Source organism: Barbus barbus (assembly GCF_936440315.1).
Source record: "Barbus barbus genome assembly, chromosome: 6".
Classification (NCBI taxonomy): Eukaryota; Metazoa; Chordata; class Actinopteri; order Cypriniformes; family Cyprinidae; genus Barbus; species Barbus barbus.
The window spans coordinates 23,366,333-23,388,127 of NC_136734.1; the positions used below are offsets into that span (position 1 = coordinate 23,366,333).

Genomic DNA, 21,795 nt, shown 5'->3' on the forward strand with positions numbered 1-21,795 from the left:
AATAATACATTACTATTATATTTTAAAATTGATCATTTATACCAGTAATAGTAATAGCAGGGCATGTGTTTCATGAGCTTTTTTGTGGTGAAGTTTGCTAGCTTTGGGCAATGTCTGTAGTTCAGCAATGACAAGGTTTCATTCATAGTTTCTTTGTCTCCACTTCACACATTACTAGAGGCAACTTCCACCATCTCTGAGGGCTTCATAATTTAAGGTTGTTTTAATCAGTTGTACTGCTTCCAGATCCCACACACTGTAAAAAGGGCAACTACAAATCACTTTAAGATGATGCATCTTGTGAAAAGGCAAGAACAGAGCAAGCTGCCTGTAAGGTAAATAATCGTGTGTGGCGGTGGCAGTGTGTGTGTGTGTGTGTGTGGTGAATCCCAGGTGTCATATGATAAATGTATACTGAATTGTTCCAAGATGATTCTAAAATCCCCCAACAACTGACTAGAAAAACAGTTTACAATGGGGTCACCCTAGGCTAAAACAACAGCTCGAAGTTGTTTAAATGTTTCATACAATCCAACATGAGAGGAAATAAACATGTTGTAGTGTGGTTTATGCTTGTGAACTAGTTTTAATAAGGCTTAATGTGCTCATAGTGAACAGTAAGTATATGCTGTAGCTAATGACAACCACAAAATATGTGTGTCAGTCATGGTGTCATCTTTAAGCAGTCTTACATCCCCAGTGTAATCTAAATTGATCTTTGTGAGCAGTGCACTGATGAACAGCAGTAGGATTAGGAGTTCTTTCCAGGGACAGAAGTGATTCTGTCAGGTCTGATTTCAGATTCAGCATGACAGAACGTGGGATTCACCCTCTGAAATGGGGAAAACAGAGCTGCAGTGTGAAGAGTGTAGGCCAAGCCACCATGTGGGGGGCCCGCAGGGAAAGTGAGGCCCATTTTTACACTGCTTGTAGCCGGATAATACAGTAACTATGCAACACAATTCTTTTGCTTTTTCTGGCTATACTGTGTTGGTTCATTCAAGTAACATAGGTTAAAGGGGTACTCCTTATCCCCCTTTTTATATATAAAAAAAAGGTTACAGCCAGGCACATACAATGAAAGTAAAAAAGGACCAATTTAAAAGTAGAAATGTGATGCCTAACATTTTATAAAAAGCTTTATTAAAAATATAAATAAAAAGGTAAAAGCGTATTATTTGAGATGAAAGCTGTTTAAATCATTTTAGTGTTTAAATAGTGGTATGATTTTCATGACAACAAAGCAAAACTGGATAGAAACACTTAACAATAAAGTGCTTCATAACATTAATTTTCATTGTTAATGTTATCTTATATGTTATGTAATGTAAATTAAAATTAGCCCATGCTTTACTCAACTTCAAGGCATCCGAAGTGTATATGACTTTCTTCTTTCAGTCGAATCCAATCTGATTTATGTAAAAAATTGTCCTTGCGCTTCCAAGCTTTATAATGGCACTGGATGGGTGTTTTTTTTTTTTTTTCAACAGTCCAAAGAAGTGCAATAAAGTGCATCCATCCATATTAAAATGTACCTCACATGGCTCTGGGGGGTGAATAAAGGCCTCCTGTAGCAAATCAATGCATTTTTGTAAGAAAAATATCCATATTTAAAACATTATAAACACTTTTCTCTAACTCCTGCTAACTGTCATACATACCCGTACTTATTATAAAGTGTTACCAGTTAGGTTGACCTTTACAAAGAAAAGCTAAGCAATTCTTTCACCCTTTAATCATTTTAACACCCATATTGTTTGTGTCTTGTTATTTTATGAATGTATTTTAACATCCAATAGCTTAACATGGTATATTTGCATCTTTTAAAAGACTAACAGTGGCTCAAAAACATCACAAGTTCTTTCTTAAAAGAAAGTTAGTAACTTCTGTTGGGTTATTGGCTTAGATTTTTATAGGTTTTTCCAGAAGAAGAGAAAAAGAACGTGAGTGAGACAGACTATGCAATATTGGGCCTGAAACTGAAGCCTTTATGGAAGTGCCAAATATGAATCATTGTAGTCCGGATGCCAAACGGGCCTCTCCTGTGTTGCTAAGAGAGGCCCCCACCCGTCGAGGAGCAGCCAGAGGGGTGGCAAGTGGGGGGCTAAGTGCCTCAGATTGCTGTACAGTTTCAGTTGTGTTAGATATGACTGGATGCTCCTATTCCTGTAAAGGCTACCTGGGTGGTCTGAGGTCTGAGGATTTTTATACTGCCACCTATTAGCTCCAGTGGGCTGTGATTTATGCAGCTGTCAGCTTGAACTTCATCAGGCTTGCAGGCTCTGGTGAGTTGTGGGCACCCAAATCGGGACCCGAGCCTCCCAGACTCTCTCTTAAGAAGCTAAAGTAAGCGTTCCTTCGAGGGAGGGAGAAAAAGCAGAGCAAAAGAAGGAAGAAAAAATGAGAGGAAAATACTGAGTGCATACCTCTAGTCTTGCTCAGTCTCCTTTCTGAACTATGTCCCCTTTTGAATGTTTGGCCTGTTGAGAGGCACACATAGAGAGAGAGAGAGAGAGAGAGAGAGAGAGAGTTGAAAAGATGTTTGAAATCGAGCGTGATAATTGTGTGTAGACGCCAAGTAAGTTTATGTATATGCTTGTTGACATTATACCCATAGAGAGTTTGCACTTTCACAACTTTTTTGTTTTCTGCATGTAGACCATGATGAATCAAAAATAATGTTGCAGAACTTACAACAAATTAATCTTCAGTTCCTGTTTATTATTTCTTTACATAAAAGTTCTAATATGAAATTAAAATGAACATGTAAAAGAATGATTTAAAAAATCAAATGGTGTTGTTCAGCTGTATGCAGACCATGGTGTAGAAAGAAGGAAACAAATTAAGTAAAATTGCAGAATAAAAAATGCATTTTGCATTTGCCAAAAGCAAAAAATGCATTAAATTACGTAATTTAAAAAATAAAAAATAAATGAATGTGCAAAATTAAAATGTCTTAGATATTAAATACTGTTCTTCAGCTGTAACCAATCAGAACAGGACATCACTGGTTGCATTGGCTAGCCAAGAAAGACAGTCTTCGAATAGAAAGCAGGTATCATGACTTGAGCTCTGGCGCCACACTTGTAATCCTTACAGTCAATCAATTATCCGGATCTGGATTCCTGGCTATATGTTCTGCTGGGGCATCTGTTATTAATATCTCAAGACTTTGGCGGTGAAAAGGGTTTTTCTTGCTTAAATAAGAATAATAGTAACATTTATATATGTTCTACTTTGCAGCAAGCAGTCTTGTTTTTTTGTAGTTGTTTTTTTTCATGCAATCTGGTATCCCTCTTGCAATCTGCAATCATTTTCAGCAAATGCTCCCTGTTTTATTTTATTTAATTTTTTTAAGAAAGAAAATAATACTTTTATTCAGCACAGACATATTAAACTGATACAATGTGACAGTAAAAGGCATTTATAATGTTACATTTGTAATGTTGTTGTAAAATTGTATCAGTTCACACAAACATTAAGCAGCACAACTGTTTTCAACTTTGATAATAATCAGAAATGTTTTTGAGCACAAAATCAGCCAATTAGAATGATTTCTAAAGGATCATGTGACACTAAATGACTGCTAAAATTAAGCTTTGCTGCCACATAATATTTTACATTTAAAAAAAAAAGTTAAATATTTGCGAAATTTGTTCCTATTATGTTAAAAAAGTTAAACGAATTGTAGCCTGACAAGACGAATAAAAATAAGGAATACAATTTTTGTACATATTTATTTTCTCTGTGACACTTTTTTCCCTACTGTGTTGGCAGCAAAATGTTAAACGAATTTTGTGTCTTAAGACACAAAATTCGTTTAACATTTTGCTGTCAATAAAAGACTCTTGACAAGACGAATAACAAATACATAAATTCTGTGCAGTCTACACTTTTATTTGTTAGCCCATCTCTCTTTCTTTCAGTAAGACCTCTAATGTAGGCTACCGTACAATAAGACATGGTGGTTTTAGAAACCGAATAGCAATAACTCAGTTTTTATTCTCTTATGTGTCTTAAATCAGTATTAAATTGACCTGTTAGTCACCTGTATGTTTTTTTTCTGCTGCTGAACACATGCTACACACACACACACACACACACAATTCATTTATAAGAATGTGGGTAAACAAATAGCTGCTGATCCCCATTGACTTTTATAGTATTTTTTTCCCCCATACTATGGAAGTCAATGGCGACCGGCAACTAATTGGGTACCCACATTCTTTTATGTTCAGTAACTTGGGTAAACTTGAGTGAATGATGACAGAATGTTTATTTTTGGGTAAACTATCCCTTTAAAAGGCACCACAGGCCTTTAACATTTTGTCAGTCCAAACACTTTACATTGACATATGACTTAACTGACCGAGAGATGACAGTAATTTGTATGAATGAGCACAAGCCAAGTTCCAGCCAGCCATAAGCCACAACCAATGCTGTATTTAGACATGTTAAATAAGAGGCAAATTTCAGGTCCCACTTCATATTAGGTGGCCTTAACTACTGTGTACTTACATTTAAATTAATCATTTGGTACAAAGCACGTATTGTGTACATACATGTTTTTACATTGTACTTATATTTTTTTAAAATACCTATATGTAATTACACCTTAACCCACCCTTAAACCTACTCATACTTATAAACCTGTCCCTACCCTTACCCATATCCCACCTCAATAGCAGCAAAAGTGTTTTGCAATAAGATATGACCACAATAAGTACATTGTACTTATTTTTTGATGCACGTGCATAGTAGTTAAGGCCACTTAATATAAAGTGTGACCCAAATGTTTGCTTTTAGACAAACCCTTTCTGCATACATTACAGAAAAATACCAGTTTAGTAAAATACCAGTTTTTGTTTTTTTGGCATAGTGGCCCTTTAACACGGTCAACAAGTGAGCGTCAACAGAAGAAGCGTTTCACATCCCACCTCCCTTTATTTTACTTGTGGGAAAATGTGCAACACAAAACTCTCGGTCGCTTAATGCTGCCTTAATCACCAATCAAAATAATGCCCTGATCTCACCACAGCTTAATATAAAACATCAGCAACACTATGAAGAACACATGTCTCTTTTCTCTATTCATTATGAGGAAGGTGTTAGCACTAGCACGGGGTATTCACTAATTGGGCACCAGATGGTCATTATGTGGCATGTTGTGTGGAGGAGGTTTTGGAGGTTTTTCTGATTGGAGGTTTTCTTGACAGATGATTTATTCATGTCATATCATTGGTCAGACCTCTGTAGCCACAAGGCACAAATTAAGGGGGTAGTTTCCAAAATGCCCAGGCCACGGGCAACAAAGACTGGGCTCATTTACACACTAAGTCTTTAACAATGTAAGGGGTCAGGCCATTCCCTTGGTTCACTTTTTAGAAATTCACAGCAACTCAATGTAACGTATTTTGGTAAAGCTATAACCTTATAAATAAAATGTACATGCTCTTTCCTTTTATAAAATAAATCAGAAAACATTGAAGCTACACTGAAAACATGTATTGTTTTCGTCTGTATATATCTTACATTTACCATTCTCTTTTAATTCTTCAGTCAGAAGCTTTGCGAGACCAAGTCCCTTGCATTTATATATATATACAATTTATGATGTGGTGCGCCTGAGAGAAAATATTTGGTGTCACTGTGTTCTATCTGGGGTTAAACCCATATTATATGCTTCAAAGTTGAAAAATACTTGCACATGCGCGGAGTGCGTCGTTGCCCTCTTCAGTCAAGCTGCCTGTGTACAGCAGTTTGCTTAATTTACATCGGGTCATGTGCAGAGGTCATACTTGTGATTTTGCAGGAAGGTTTTGCTTGAGGTCACAAACAATCTTTCCAGATGTGCCAGAATGTCATCATACATGCATAAGCAGAACCATGCGATTTTGTGACATTATGATATGAAAGATGGCAGTTCGGTTTCCCGAATTTAGGGATTAAAATAGGGGTAATTTAGGGATTTGTTCACATCCATATTTGTTGATGTGAGAAGTGGAAGAAATATGGAATAAAAAAATAAATAAATAAATAAATAGAATAAAATGCAAGACCACATGGAAAATGGGAAATACTTTTGGTAACATTTAATCATTTGAATTTTGTGAGCATTAGTTAACAGTTATCATCATGAATTTTTTTTTTTTTTTGCAGTATTCATTAGACTAGATTAAATGTCAATTTTTAAATATACTGTTTATTGTAATAATCATACACACATGCAAACACACACACACACACACACACACACACACGCAACTGTTTAAAAGTTTTAGATTGGTTAGATTTTTAATGTTTCTAAAGAAGTCTCTTCTGCTCACCAAAGGCTGCATTTATTTAATCTAAAATACAGCAAAAACAGTAATATTGTGAAGTATTTGTCCAATTTAAAATAACTGTTTTCTATTTGAATATATTTTAAAATGCTATTTATTCTTGTGTTTTTTAAGCATCATTTTTCCAGTCTTCATTGTTACATGATCCTTCAGAAATCTTTCTGATATGCTCATTTGCTGCTCAGGAAACATTTATTCTAATTATTATTATTATTTTAGGATCCTCTAATGAATAGAAAGTTCATTCATTTGTTTAAGGCTCTCTAGGTTAGCTGGTTCTCTCCAGAGGTTATCTGATGAGCCATGTCGCTGTTCATGTGTGCTGGAGACCAGATCACCGAACTCATGCAGCCCTCATTGTCCTCTTACATTGAGTTTTGTGTGCAGAAGCTGCTCGGTTTGTTTAGCTCAATGGAGCATTCTATCCCTTCATGGCCAGGTGCCCAATGAAACATATGGTAAGAATTTACCCCGGGCAGGAGATAGAAGATTCATGGAGTGCTCACCAGCTCTCTGCTATATATCACTTGGGGCCAGGGGTCAATTGAAGAGAAGATTAGACTTCAGTCTGTCTCTGTCACTTTGACTTGGTCTGTTTTTCTCTTGTTGTGGTGTTTGTAATCTTGCAGAGTAACACCACCGTGTGCATGTCAGAGTAATAGCAACAAGTGAAGTATTTTCTGCACACAAAAAGCTAAAAACATACTGAAACTGTATATACTGAGATCTTACAAATTGAATAAACTCCATTGATTAATTTTCAATTTTGTTCATTTCAAAATACAGTAAAATTCTTTCAAAACATTAAGCTAAAATTGGAAACAGATGCACAGACATTTTGGAAATAACATTTTTATAAGTTTTGTGTGAGCCATGGATAGAAATCATATAAATAAAAAATATTGAAACAACTGAAAATTAGAACTCTGCAATTGTCCAAAATCCCATGGTCCACTTTATTATACATTTGTGCAAAAAAAAAATATGTATTGTACTGTTTACTATTGTATTTGAGGTAGAGATGTTATCATCCCTGCAAACATGATAAAAACAATGCATACTGAGTTTTTGGAGAACTTTGCATGGCAAACATTTCAAAAGCATTAATGCGTATCGTGAAAAAAGCACCAATAACATTAAAAAAAAAAAGTTTCATGATTTCATAGATGGTACAACAATAAAAGAGCATGCAAACAGCAATAGCATTATTTTCTCCAAGTCAGCATTACATAGCATAGTAAAGCGTCCTGTTGTTCATAGCTGAGGAAACATTTCATGAGCTGAGGTGACTAAAACTCAATGCTGCTACATTCTCTGGTGGTGTAACTATGATCTAAACCTGACATCCACCAATAAATCATTAATGACATAAGAATACCCTGCTGAGATCATGAAAAAGAAGAACTTGTATTCTTGTGGCTAATTACAAAGGGCCAAAATCACTTGACATCACTGTTACGTACAGAAGATTTTGTTTTAGGTTAGTTTATTCTCAGTTATTTAACCAAAAAGAAAAAGTAGGCCTAAAGGCAATCGACATCTTGGTATTTTATGTTTATCCACATTGTGATGAGACGCTGCTCCTCTGCTGGACAGGGTTTTGCACCTGTATTGTTGAGGTTTTTAGATCATTCAGCGCAAATCGTATGGAGGCCATAATTTGGAAGAGCTGGGCCTGAAGTTCAGTCTCTGGCTTTGCTTTCTCATGTAATTGCTTCTCCTTTGGAGTGAGTTCATTTCCTTCAGGTATCTAAATAAGTGAAATATTATTATAACTTTTTCATTTACATTTACGTATGCAGCAGAGGATTTTATTCAAAGTACAGGTGAAAATTATAAAGAAGAACAACTGAGGACATGATGAACTTAGCCCTGTACTAGCCTATGCTGCCATCGCGTGGCTGAATAATTATTTTCTTTTTCTTTTTCACCTTTAGATTTTGACAATGATTTTTCCCCCCTGCTGGAATAATATACAAAAAAATAAAATAATAGATAAATCTAAAAATTAAAAACAGTATTCTTACTTCAGCAGACACACTTTGCAGCCATATTTTCTCCTCGTCTGTAAACTCCATCGCAGAACTGAAACCAGTAAATAATTTCTCAATTAACAATAGCAAACTATTAATAATGAAAGAAGTTCTTGAAAGAAGTTAGACATTGCATGAATGGTAAACTTTAATTTATGTTTGACGGCCTGTCTAAGCCTGTCGGGTCTACGTGCCTATAGTGGCCCAAAAATGCTTTCAGACGCGAAAAATTACACTTATTGTCTGCATCAGACAGAAAAATATCTTAGCAAATGTCAATGATTTGAAAGAAAAACAGCACAAGTACATATTTTCAAGCAAGCAAGATTTTACTGTGCATAAACGAAAGTGAAATTAAACGGTCTACTATCTTGTTTTTCTTTACAATAACGTAGCTCGTCAGGAAAAGGAACATTTAAAAATAAAAACTGAGATTGATTCTTTTGCCTTATATATAACCACTCTTTTAGAAGATCGACGATACTAGTAATAATGTAAAGTACTCGTTCTCAATCATACATACAAAATGATTTTGACTTACCTTTTAAGGGAAATAATTTAAAAAAAAAAATTCCGTTAAAGCAGCGCCGTTCCGTTTAATGGTAGTTAAAGAGCATCTCTGTTTAACAGAATTGTTTATGAGTGAACAGAAAAAAACAAAACAAGTCTATTTGTGAATAAACATCCTGCGGACAAAACCAACCTCAGCTGTCGAAACCTTTTAAAGTCTATAGTTGAAACGCCCGACTTCAGAAGTACACGATGGAAAAACGTGCTCTCACTATAGCGATTAAAATAAGCTATAATATATCCAAAAATATTAAAACTTTTAAGACTGCTTGTCGTTTACTACTCGCTCGTTCATCCGGTTAGACGTGCAAACTGCAAGCAGGCGATTTCTCTTAAATCACCTGTACAACACAAGTGAAAGTGAAAGTGAAAGTAACATTGGGTTTAAACACGTAAACAACTACGTCTACTGTAACAGTGTTCTGCACCACTATTCATGTCGATTATAAATATTCCAACAATAACAGCTTTTGAACTGCATTTGAAGTCGTTATAGCAAAAGTGAGGCATAAAAGAATGGAAAGATATACCGTTTTATTTCATCCCCAACATCAGACAAGCCACCAGACATTATTGTCATTAACCCATTCACATATATTGATAGAAAAGACCCTTTCCTATAACAAAGTCTAATGGATATCTGACAAATAAACATTCCCAGGATATTTTTTTTACAGTTTTTTTTAAAGCAAAGTACTAACAATTAATCATGTCTTCAGACTTTTGGACAATTGAATGATTATTTATAAAATAATGTCACTGTTTTAAAACCTGAGCCCCTGAACCACAGGGGATGATTCATAACTTCCAGTTGAGAAGTTATGGATCATCAATGAAGAATAGCAGCATGCTGCTGCCCAGTAGCATCTGAGCATATGGTATATGAAGGAAGACTTGGAAGGATGTTTAGGGAGTTCAGAATTCCTCTTCTGCGTTACGGGTTCTTGAGGCCTTCAGCTCCTTGAGTCGCTCCATGCAGTCCGTCAGACTCCTCTCTCCATGCACCTTGTTGTCACGAGTCCTAACATTTACTGTGTCACTGCTCTTCTCCTTTTCACCCACCACTGTCATTGAATCAACCATAAAAGTTAGGATTACAATGAATTCATGTTAACATATCTGCAGCTGACATTTGTCAGTTAAAACAAATGCGAATGGCATTTTAATTTAAGCTACTGAGAAGCAATCACGGTTTACTTGCGCTGTTTACGATGTTACGAAACAAGACAATTATCCACCTTAATTTGCAACGTAGAAGTATGCGGTTTTCTTTGAGTGTGCAAGACTATTCATTAACTGCTATAGGTAAATACGAAGAATAAAGCGCAGCAAACAGTAAAACTACTTGCTTTAAAAATAAGTGTGCTTTTTAAATGAGACTGTTTTTGTAAAATAACTGGAAGCCTCACACATTTAAGTAACAATATATACACAAAAATAATTCACAAATAATTTACAGTAGCAAACAGGAACAAACCATGATTTTTAAATTATCTATCGAAATGACACGGTTCTCTAATTTAAACATTAATTTGGATCACTCACCTAAAATGAAATTGTACTGAGCCAACTGAGCATTCCTGATCTTCTTGTTCAGGGTGCAGCCTGGGTCCAGATCCACATCGGTCATCAACCCTCCCCTGTGGAACTCCTGTTGTACCTGAGATTGACAAGGGATTGTTTTTGATATTGTTTATGCTGGAATGAGAGCTAACAGCTACTAGTGTATGGGAAATAGCGAGCAGAGCGTACTCTCTGGGCGTACTCATCACAAGTGGGTCCTACAGGAACCACCATCACCTGACGTGGGGACAGCCACAGTGGCCTATGGGAAACAAAAGCAGGAGAATTTGGTATGCGCACATATGGCGTGTGACTAAACATTATCATGGGAGTCCCCTTCCTAAGCCGTACCACTTTCCCCCATAGTTTTCAGTCAGGATGGCGATCATGCGTTCCACCGAACCCAGAATTGCTCTGTGGATGATCACAGGTCTCTTCTTGTCATCGCCATCATGGCTGAAGAGAGACAAAGTTTGGGTTACAAAGTCAGCAACTTGCACAATTAAAAATGCATGAGGGTTGTAGTAATCAAATATTACCACAAAATGTCACTGTTGTACAGGGAACAGAAATTGCTTTGGATGTTCTCTCCGGTTTTATTTCTTCTTATTACTTTTTTCAGGAAAACATGTAATGTTTACTGGAGTAAACATACCTCACAAATGTAAGATTGAAGCGTATAGGCAACTGGAAGTCCAGCTGAATGGTGGCACATTGGTGATATCTGCCGATGGCATCCTTTATCTGAATATCAATCTGAATCACAAAATAAAAAAAATACTTGTGTAAAGTAATTTCCTAAATGTACATATTTCATATTATGCTTTATTTATCCAGTTGCACCTTTGGTCCATAGAACGCGCCATCACCGGGATTCAGAACCCATTTCTCTCCAAAATCATTCAGGCTGTTCTCCAGTTGCTAAAATAATCAACAAGGACTTAATGAAGTCAAACTAGACAAGATATGCATGATTTAATTATCACCAAAGCAAATTTTGATCAGTACTGTATTTGCATTTATTTGCTTATTCTCTTTTTGTGTTTATGGAAAGTGTCAAATGTTACCTTCTCAGCCTGGTCCCACACTTCAGGTTCTCCTAGGAACTTCTCTGGCCTGGTGGAAAGGTTCAATTTGAAGGTGAAGCCAAACACATCATACACTGTACGTAGAAAGTTGAGGCAACCCTTTATCTCGGACTCAATCTGTTAGATAGGCAAATGGATAAGGAGGTAAGATGCAATTCAAACATTAACAAATCATTAATATGCTCATGAAACGAACATAGTCCATTAACACACTGAAAAATGTAAGGCTTCCTCAACTTTAAACCAACACATTTCCATGGCTTAAAGAGCATAACCTGACACATTTATATGTACAATATAAATTGTAAAAAGGAAACCCTAAATGGCAAGTCACAAAAAAAGCATAATTTATTCCAAAGTAACTTGCCTGGTCCATAGAGCAGAAGATGTGTGCGTCATCTTGTTGGAAACGTCTGACTCTGGTCAGGCCAGTAAGAGCTCCAGACAACTCGTTACGGTGCAAGACCCCAAAATCAGCCAAACGCAGAGGCAGTTCCCTCCAAGAGCGTGGCCGGTGGTCAAACATCAGACTGGCAAATAAGGAACATGTTTACATAATGAAAAATTATTCTTGCTCAACTTTTTGCATTCAGGGATACTGTCGATGTCTGTTACAATTAACAACACTTCAAAACTTCTGTTGCAGTGAATACAGAAAGATTTTGTACCAGTGTCCAGGGCAGTTCATGGGTTTGAGAGCAAAGATCTCCTTCTCCACCTCAAAGGAGAACATGTTTTCGCTGTAGTGCTGCCAGTGTCCTGAGGTTTGCCATAGTTTGCTGTTGTAGATGTTCGGTGTGAGCACTTCCTGGAATCCCCTCTTTCTGTATTCACTCTACACAATACAATTTAGAACAGTGCAACAAAAATGGACTGTGAAAATGCATAAATATTCAAGTGGTTGGCTCACAATCATTAACGGGGTCCTTGAAGTGGACCAACCTATCCATTACATGGTCTACTGAACCATGACATCCATGAAATGCAATTTAGCATATCCTAATAGTCCTCTGCAAACCTTGCTCCACAACACACCCTTGTTTTGTCAGCTATTGTAATTTTTCAAATGGATGATATTGGCTCTGTAGTAACAGAATGAACTATGTATTCAAAACAGGGGGAAACTCACTCTAATAAAGTCGATCAGAGTATTATAGATGTAGGCTCCTTTAGGCAGAAAGAAACAGCTTCCCGGGCTCAGGTCGTGGAAGAAAAACAAGTCTTGCTCCTGGAAAGATAAAAGCGGGGGAAGAGAGAGTGTGTGTGTAAAACATTAAAGGTGAGAGAAACAATTATTATACAAGTCAGAAATCTAAACAAGAATACAGGAGGATACAAAGGAAAAGAACCAGAAGTTTAAATGAGCAAGAGAGACAAAAAAAAAAAAAAAAAAATTGGACAAATGGCTGATTATGCTCTTGCTTTTGTTGTGACAAAGTGTTCCCTGTGCACCCATCAGCATGCCCATGAACAGATGGCACATTAAGGAGACAGACATCTGCCTTCTTTATGGGCACAGTCCCCGTTCTCTCTCCACCCAGCCCACCTATCAGACCTGTCTTCAGTCAACACAGATTCGAGACTCCCTACACAGTGCATTAAATGAGATGCTGGCTGAGTCATTAGCACATCGAAGTGTCCACATGTCCTCCAGTGTGAGCAGTTTTGTCCCCCAAATGTTCAGCAGAAAGTGGCTTTTTTGTATTAATTTGCACACTGCTGACTTTTATAATTATTCACTTCCAGTTTTACAGATGCGCATATTCATGTTGCTGCTGGATTTGTGATTTAATTACACTACCATTCAAAAGTTGGTGGTGAGTAAGGACGGTAGTGAGTGAAAGACATTTTTGATTAAGACTTTTTTTTTTTGAGTCAGTACTGTGCGCCATTAGTAGCCTATATATAATTCCTGTCATCAAAGCACTTAAATAAGGTATGATTTACATAATCCATAGGCAAGGATTACAACTGACGCTGCATTTTGCGTATTCTTGGGGGCCATGGTATGAATACATTTTCCTCATGTTTTTATGATGTGCTGCCATGTGCATATTTCATGTACATTTCTGGCTTATCTGTAAACCGTACCTGCATTTACGGTAAAATGGTTTATAGTAGAAATCCATTACATATTTCAAATGAGCGGTAGACTTTGATCACGTATGCAAGTAAATTTTAACACATCTACACATACCCTTCCTAGTTTGCGATGATCCCTGTTCTTGGCTTCTTCCTGGAATTTCTCCCATTCTTTCAGCATCTTAGGATCAGGGAAAGAGATGCCATAGATCCTTTGGAGGCTCTCCATGTCAGCTTTACCCTCCCAATATGTAGAAGAATTCTGTGATGTACATCATATTTGGAATTATACATCATGCTGTAGGGATTATATGCCTAATGTACAAGTTGGGATAATATGACAGAGGAATGCGGAAGGGAGTTTTAATTGAGAGTTCATTTAAATTGTTAAACGTTTCTGCAAGGATACTGGGGAAAAATGAAGGAAAGGGCTTAATTGTGCACCTTGTGGATCTTCAAGGCCTTGATCTTTCCTGTGTGTCTTACATGAGGCCCTCTGCACAGATCAATCAAAGGTCCACACCTACAGAACCAACAGTAAAATGTGTAAATAAACTAAGGTATAAATACATTGTATATACACTACCATTTGTAAGATGTTTTTGAAAGAAGACTGTTTTAATCTAACAAAAAAAACAGTAAAATTGTAATATTGTGAAATATTAAAATTTTAAATAACTTTTCTATTTAAATGCATTTTAAAAATGTAATTTATTTCTGTGATGGCAAAACTTCCAGCAGTCATTACTCCGGTCTTCAGAGTTATATGATCCTTCAGAAATCATTCTAATATGCTGATTAAGTGCACACAAAACAATTCTTTTTATAATCAATGTTGAAGGTTTAGGATTCTTTGATGAATAGAAAGTTCACAAGAACAGTATTTATTTGAAATAGAAATCTTTAAAAAGTTTGCGGTTTGTAGTTTTAAATGGCAGTGTAAATAGACTTTAAAACTATTTTTAAATAAAATAAATAATACAAACATGTTTTTCAACCAAAAATCATACCTGTAAACTGTAGTTGTTGGGGTGGTAACCTTTTCATTTAGGATCCTGCACTTGAACTTGTTGTACTAGAAGAAAGAGAGAAGCAGATTTCACTGGTCTGATTCTGAACTTCAAGGCGCTCAGGTGTTCAGGGTTTATTCATAGCATGAGCTTATATTTCTCACTCTTAGAAAGGAACCACCTACCTTGAACATCTGCAACAGAGTCTCCTTCTTTACCTCCAGCCTCTCAAAGGGCTGCTTCTCTTTGATGATCTTCTTACACAAGTTCTCCAAACAGGGAAAATCATTACTCGATACACCTCTGAGAACCGGCAGGTGAGGAAGGGAGAGGATAGAGAAAGTAAAGTACACAAAGGTGCACAGGTTTCATTAAAAAAAAACATAAGCTCTTCTTAAATAAAAACTAGTGCAAAGAATTACAAAACATCTCACAGATGTCACCAATTAAAGAAACTTTAGTCTTCCAGCAGTCATCTTCTATGACAAAGCAATGCATTTTCAGAAAAATACCTACTCTGGACCAGACAGAGCCATGCTAAAAAATAAGGCAGAGCTTGACAGTGATATTATCAAAATGAATACATTTGCATATATTAGCTTTCAACAAGTAAACTACAGCATTTATTATGCTCCTTCCAGCTTATCTAAAGCCACTGCACTGATCCTGGTCAAACAAAAGGTCATGTCATTGTTAAAAAAGGAATGAAAACTCTTGAACAAAAATAGGAAATGTTGTATTTCTTGCCCAGATACTTAGCATAATTTCTAATCACAGATGAATTCATGTAAATTTCAAGCTCTGACTGACAGTTCTAAACAATAGATGGTAAACGGACACAATAGTGACTTGAATTAGCATGGGTGACAACAGTCGTGAGAAGCATATTATAATTTGATGCCTGTAGTCTGCCCTGTATTACTATAGTTCAGTTGATGAGCAATCCAAATCATTCTAATTTTTAAAAAAAAACTACAAAAAAACAACAACAGAGAGTATGTCTGACTTACTCATTTTCAAGAAACATATCATAGTAAAAGCCACTCTCAATGGGCGGCCCGTAACAAAGGCATCCTCCATAGACTCGCTCCATGGCCTCTCCCATTATGTGGGCACTGGAGTGCCAATACACCTTAAGAAAGAGGTTTTTATATAATATGTAAAAATACACTCTTTCAAGCATCTATATAATAAAATAATTCATAAGAAACATTTTCTCTGTACACTACTACATATGTGGTGGGGTCACTGCTATTGGACTAGCATTCATTAAAATGAATATTACAAATGCAAATGCAAACTTGAGGAAAAAAAAAAAAAAAAAAAAACTCTAAACTTACTGCTTGTGCCTCTTCATCGTCGAATTTGAGAAACACTAGACTGCAGTCGTCCTCTAAGGGCCTGTCTAGATCCCATACCATATTGTTCACTTTGGAGATCACAGTATTATCAGCAAGGCCTTGGCTGTTAATTAAAACACATTATAATGTCATACATTGTGATTACATGTTATTGCTTGATTTGGAAGCATAATGCAATCAAGCAGTTCACTAAGAAAACACTTTTTTGGTGCCTTTCGGTGAAAGTGAGACATTTAAGTTTAAGGTAAACTTCTATATAACAATTCATACATTATAATTATTATTATTTTATTGATTTATTTGCATTGCGCCTAGTCTAGATTTCTAATAAACTTGGAAGCTTACACTATAAATACAGACAAACTCCTTCTGTTCCTCTATTATAGGTTGCTTTGAGTTCTGTTAAACGCATACATGTAAATGTTGTCGATTTTATCTATTGTCCCATCCCAAATTGCTGCCACTGGATGAGTCAATGCTTCTATGCCAGATCACTCACACAAACAGAACAATGTTTTGATTGCATTATGAAGCCTCAGTGTTTATACACTGACTAATATAAGTTATTAAAAAAATAAACAATAAAAGTTTACCAATCTTTCACAGGTGTCATTGCTAACTGTGTCAATAAGTTCAAGCAAGAGTTGACAACACCAGAGTTAAAAAAGCTTTCCTGTATAGTTTAGATAGTCACTAACCTGATACCACAGGCCACCTGGTAAGGAGTGGTCTTCCAGGATTCCCCATCTACTACTTTTCCATCAGGCAGTGTGATCTTGATGGGCTTGCTATCTTTTGCTGCTTTCTCAGACAGCAGGGCATCATGTTCTGTCTTCAGCTTGTTATAAATGGACAGACGCTCATCGATGTACTGTGGTAGAGGACTCATCTATAGAGGAAAAAAAGAGAGACAAAACTCATATTTTTATCACATAACCACTATCCATTGTTTTAAGGGTGCTTCAAAAGTGCATGCATCATAAATAATAAACCATAGCACAATTTAGCATTGCAGGAGATATACTATCTTTGCAATTATGAACCAAACCACGCCCATCCTCCTCTGGAAAGGAATTTAAATCAATGCACAATTGCACATATGCCAAATATTTTCTAGTTACATAATGTGCATGGATACTATCCACATGCTTAACAATGCATTAGTTTATACAGAGAATGGAATCTTTGAAATCCATTGTGGAATACGCAAGTGTTGCAATAGATTGCAATATCCTACACAACACAGCAACTATAATATAATAATATATCAGCACATAAATAAAATAATAATATCAGCACAAACCTCAGCCCTGCCACTCGCATCTCCACCAGCATTCTTGTTTTTCTTCTTTCCTCCATCTTTGCTATTCTGAAAGAAATGGTGCGACGTTCATTGGTTATTACATTCAACTGTCAATTAGTTTTTCATGTCAACAAAGACAAGAGTTCAAACAGGTCACTCCACCCGCTGTAAAGTGATACAGAAACAAAACCTGACTGCAAAGCAATAAATAAACAGAGCATATTAAATATCTGTATTGCACAGCTGTCAGACAAATAACGAGAGCAACGTGTTTCAAAGGCCCAAAAACTAAAAAATAAATAAATTAAAAATAAAAATAAAGCATTAAGGGTTTTGACAGCAACATGCTATGACTGTCTCACGAGGACTTATTCAGTTCACTAGCTAGTCAGCTAACTGCATGCACATCTGATACCTTCTTCTCATCCATTTTCAGATCCTTCAATTGTTCGGTAACGCTCTCATCCGCCATAACTGGACAAAAATATCACAAGCACGAACAAGTAACACGATCCAACAGTCTAGATTTATACAGTTTTTCTTCAGGACACCGGCATACACGTTTCCCGGATATTGCGGGGAGGCAAATGCTGATGCAACAATGTGATGAATTTGGAATGTTGTCCGTGATTGGTGATTCACTGTGATTGACGTAAGTATAAACCAATCATCAGGCAGAATATTGCATTTTTGGCGCAGTAAGATGATGCACCGCGAGCGACATACTATAAAAGGTAAGACAAGCCTCAGTGCGTTCCAAACGGGATATATCGCCCTTCGGAGTGAAAACAATCATGACCGCCATATTGAAGTGTCGTTCCAAACCGAAGTGCTCAAAATTAGCCACTTCAAAGGGCCCTTCGGAATGAAGGTTTTCGAACGGTACAACTAATGGACACTTCGGGCTCCCATGATCCTTTGCATGAAGACGCCGCCTCCGTATAATGACGCAGACGGGCACTTAAAGAAACAGTTGTTTGGTCCCTACACCCTTCAACCCTTCGAAGCTCTCACTCCGGAGGGTAAACCCTTTGAAGGGATTAGGGCATAGGGATGAGCCCTTCCGAATGGAGTGCAGGGTGGCTTTTACTGCATGCGTCTCTAATGTTATTGCTAATTATAATATAATGTGCAATTTTTGTCAAGTTAACAACATGAAGCTTTCTAAAGCAAAAAAGTTGTATCCATGTCTGTGGGCTTTCCCCTCTAACACAAATAAAGGGGTTCAATTCGAGCTGTGGTATAAAAGCAATGCATTCTAGTGGCACCTAGTGGGTCAAAATGAGAAGCGCAACTATTAATAATCACATAATATGACACAGTGGTATAGAAACAGCACCTTAGAGGGTACTTATACAAAAAGCATTTGTTTACATCGAGTATTTATGGCGAACCTGCTGGGTACGGCACATTATTTACCTCTAACTACTACTTCTACTTCTAACTTAGCGTATTATTTATAAGCAAGGCTCTTGAACTGAAAGCCTCTGTAGACTGGAAAGCATATATTTTATCAAATGGAAGTAGAGGTGTTTGTGGAACTGAAAAAGGGTCATTAGTAAAACTACGGGTTTTGTTTAGGATCAGGATTTACTGGAACATTTAAATTGTTTATTCACTTTTTGTTATTACTCTCCTTTACACTGAAGTGTGCAAAGTTAAGTTTGTGTAGCTTTCTATTTTTCTTCCATTTTTTCTTCTTTTGAAGTTTCTGATCATATTTTGTAAGGCATCAACTCCTCAATACAGTGCTTTAAAAGTCCCTATATTATTTTTTTATTTTTTTATTCACATGCTGGTCAGAGCTCTAGTGTCAGTGTTATCGCTGTGTATTAGCAGGGCATGTAAATTTACTTCATACTCCATTGAGGAGGATTTACATATTCATTTAGAAAAGCTAATTGTTCAGCATGCCCAAACAAAGCCTATAAACTCAAGGGTGTTTTGGATTTTGAATGCCAGTGTAAAATAAGCCTCATGGACTTTTTGCGGTTGCACCCTTGGTGCAATGAAATCGTGGAACTGTGTCATCCACGGTCTTTGCCTGCTTGAATGCACAGCTGTATCTCTCTTTTTTTTTTAGCGCTTAAAATTTTATGCTACTTAATTTTTAAAAACTGTTTTTGAGGACATCTGTCACGTCCACCTACTCTCATGCATTTTTGAAGCATGAACCAAGATAACATAAAACAGAGAAAGACAGCACAGAAGACTGATCGTACTGAAAGCAATAATCCTGAAAGCCCATTTTGCAGGGTTTTTTTAGAGGTTTACTTTAGATGCATAGCATCAAGTAAGCCCACTGAACTGCATTTGCAACTGCAAAGAAGTGAGGTGAAAGTCAGGTCAGGTTTCATGACCTTACACTTGTTTAAAAAGAGTCTAGTGTCAGGCTGACCTGAGGATCTCTATTAGATATCTAGTAATTTCATGGTCCAGAAAGTGCATTTTGAGGCCATAACACTGTAGAGTTCTCAGTTCTCTTAAAAGAGATGAGCCTATGCTTCCTGTTTCTTAGATGAAAGGGTTGTAAATAATTATTTTCCTTTAAATTGCTCCTTACATTTGCTGGAATGCAGATTTTACCAAATGTTATCGGTGTCTTAAATATTGAGACTATATTGAATGAACACAAACATCAATATTCTGGTTACTACTGTAATGACACATAGACGGAAATATGGAACTGATAGCTTTGTAATGATGTATACTACAAAACAAAGGTTTCATCATATAATACATTTTAAAAATAACATTTAAAGAAGGTCAAGGACATGTCTGACATACATTTTTAAGTCTAGAAAGAAACACTTTCTTAAGGAAGCATGAATATTGTCTGGATTATCCTCCTCTTGTTTGTTTAATTCCACCCGTTTGCCATTCACAAGCAGGCCGAGTGGAACAGGTGACTCCAATGAATTTCGCATAGTGACAAAGGGTCTGTATCTACGTTTAAAAACCGCTTCTCTCAAAGGATAGGCCAATGGCTTATGCAAATTCACTCTGTGCATGTCAGTAATTTATTCTAGCGGAGTCACACAGGCTTCAACCCATCCACTGGCCTTAGAGAAAACGCTTCTGAGACGCAAAGAAGAAGAAAAAAAAAAAGACAACAACAAATTGTATGCAGAATATTATTTCTTGTGATGTGATGTCCTTGTGGTAAATGGGAAACTGCTTGAATTGTAGTTTTTTAAATAGTTTCTTACGGTCTGACTCTTTAATGGTAATACATTCTTTTACGGTTGTGCAGGGAGTTTATATGTTTGTGTCTTCTTAAATTCGACCCCAAGATAACTTAAAATGATGGATTCTGAACATTAATGAATCTTGGCGAGCTTAGATACAGTTTCTTTGCGGTCTGAAGAGAATCTCTACTGAGGTTAAATTGTAAATTTCAAAGAAATCTTATTGCCATCACATTATCCATCAAAGAATGGCCTCTCCCAAACTCACTCCGATAATCTACAAAGAAGCAACTCCCAAGAAAGTGCCCTAATCGATCAGTCGCCATCCTTTCCATTAGTTTGCACGCAACAGAGGAGGGCTGTCAGTCTGTGTGAGATGTCGAGTGGAAAAGATTGTTCCCACAGGATCTCAACTCGTATATCCAGCCCACGGAGTCTTTCCTTGAGAGCCAGCAGTAATTCTGCCGACTGTCTCTGCAGACAAATGTTGCACTCTTTTGTGTAGCCTTGGCTTGAGCATAAGCTTTAAAGATGTCTCCATAATCACAGGTCACTGGTTTCTTATCCACACACTTCCCATATTCTTGAGGCATGTCTCTCACTCTCTGCGCTCCCTGACATTGACCGCTGTAATGACAGTGACAGTTTCATGTGAGAAGTGGTGCAGTGAACTCACTGTAACGGTCAGACCAGCCGACACTCCCAGGTGCATTCAAGCAAATCTTCAAGATGCACTTCAGTAACACTTCATAATAACTTTTAAAATGTACGTACTGTGTAAGTTAAGTTTATTTGGCTTTAAAGAAATTAATAAGCAAGGATGCATTAAATTTCTCAAAACTGACAATAAACAGTATTTTGAGAAATGTATCTTTTTTTCCATACAATAGAAAGTCAGCGGTCACCAAAACTTTTCATTCATTCTTCAAAATTTTACCCTATTCATATAAAGACTAGCAAGAAGCATGCTAAAACCTACAACAGTTCAAACACTCATAACTGCATACACATACCGTTATGTGTGTGAATGGTAAAATGTGAAAAATACTGGATCACTTTCAGCTCTGTTGCTTTTTCACTTATTTTTCACACTCTTAAACAGACATACAGAAACATTGACAAGCCGACAAAAGTGCACACACAAGCAGACGCTGTTCATTGTGTTCAGTGTGGCTGTTTACTTTGAATGCTAATAGCTAACTCCACCCAGCATTGCTCAGATATTTACTTAACTACAAATAGCCTATTACTTCTGT

At 36.7% G+C, this 21,795-nt stretch overlaps 1 protein-coding gene and 1 long non-coding RNA gene across 2 annotated transcripts; both read right to left on the reverse strand.

The window, feature by feature from the left end:
- Positions 1-569: 569 nt before the first annotated feature.
- On the reverse strand, positions 570-9,294 carry LOC306871667. The gene is made up of 5 exons (XR_013784355.1): positions 9,078-9,294; positions 8,916-8,993; positions 8,369-8,426; positions 2,427-2,480; positions 570-1,568 (listed from the first exon to the last, which is right to left on the reverse strand). It is a non-coding gene; the product is annotated as an uncharacterized lncRNA (long non-coding RNA).
- Positions 9,295-9,458: 164 nt separating this feature from the next.
- Positions 9,459-18,294, reverse strand: LOC306871666 (threonine--tRNA ligase 1, cytoplasmic-like). The gene is made up of 19 exons (XM_079419753.1): positions 17,767-18,294; positions 17,352-17,417; positions 16,747-16,937; positions 16,028-16,151; positions 15,698-15,819; positions 14,873-14,990; positions 14,688-14,752; positions 14,122-14,200; positions 13,793-13,939; positions 12,725-12,823; positions 12,264-12,430; positions 11,963-12,125; positions 11,575-11,712; positions 11,351-11,428; positions 11,163-11,263; positions 10,859-10,963; positions 10,697-10,769; positions 10,490-10,604; positions 9,459-10,008 (listed from the first exon to the last, which is right to left on the reverse strand). The coding sequence occupies exons 1-19, from the start codon at positions 17,821-17,823 to the stop codon at positions 9,860-9,862; spliced, it is 2,157 nt and encodes a 718-aa protein (XP_079275879.1). The 5' UTR covers positions 17,824-18,294; the 3' UTR covers positions 9,459-9,859.
- Positions 18,295-21,795: the final 3,501 nt, after the last annotated feature.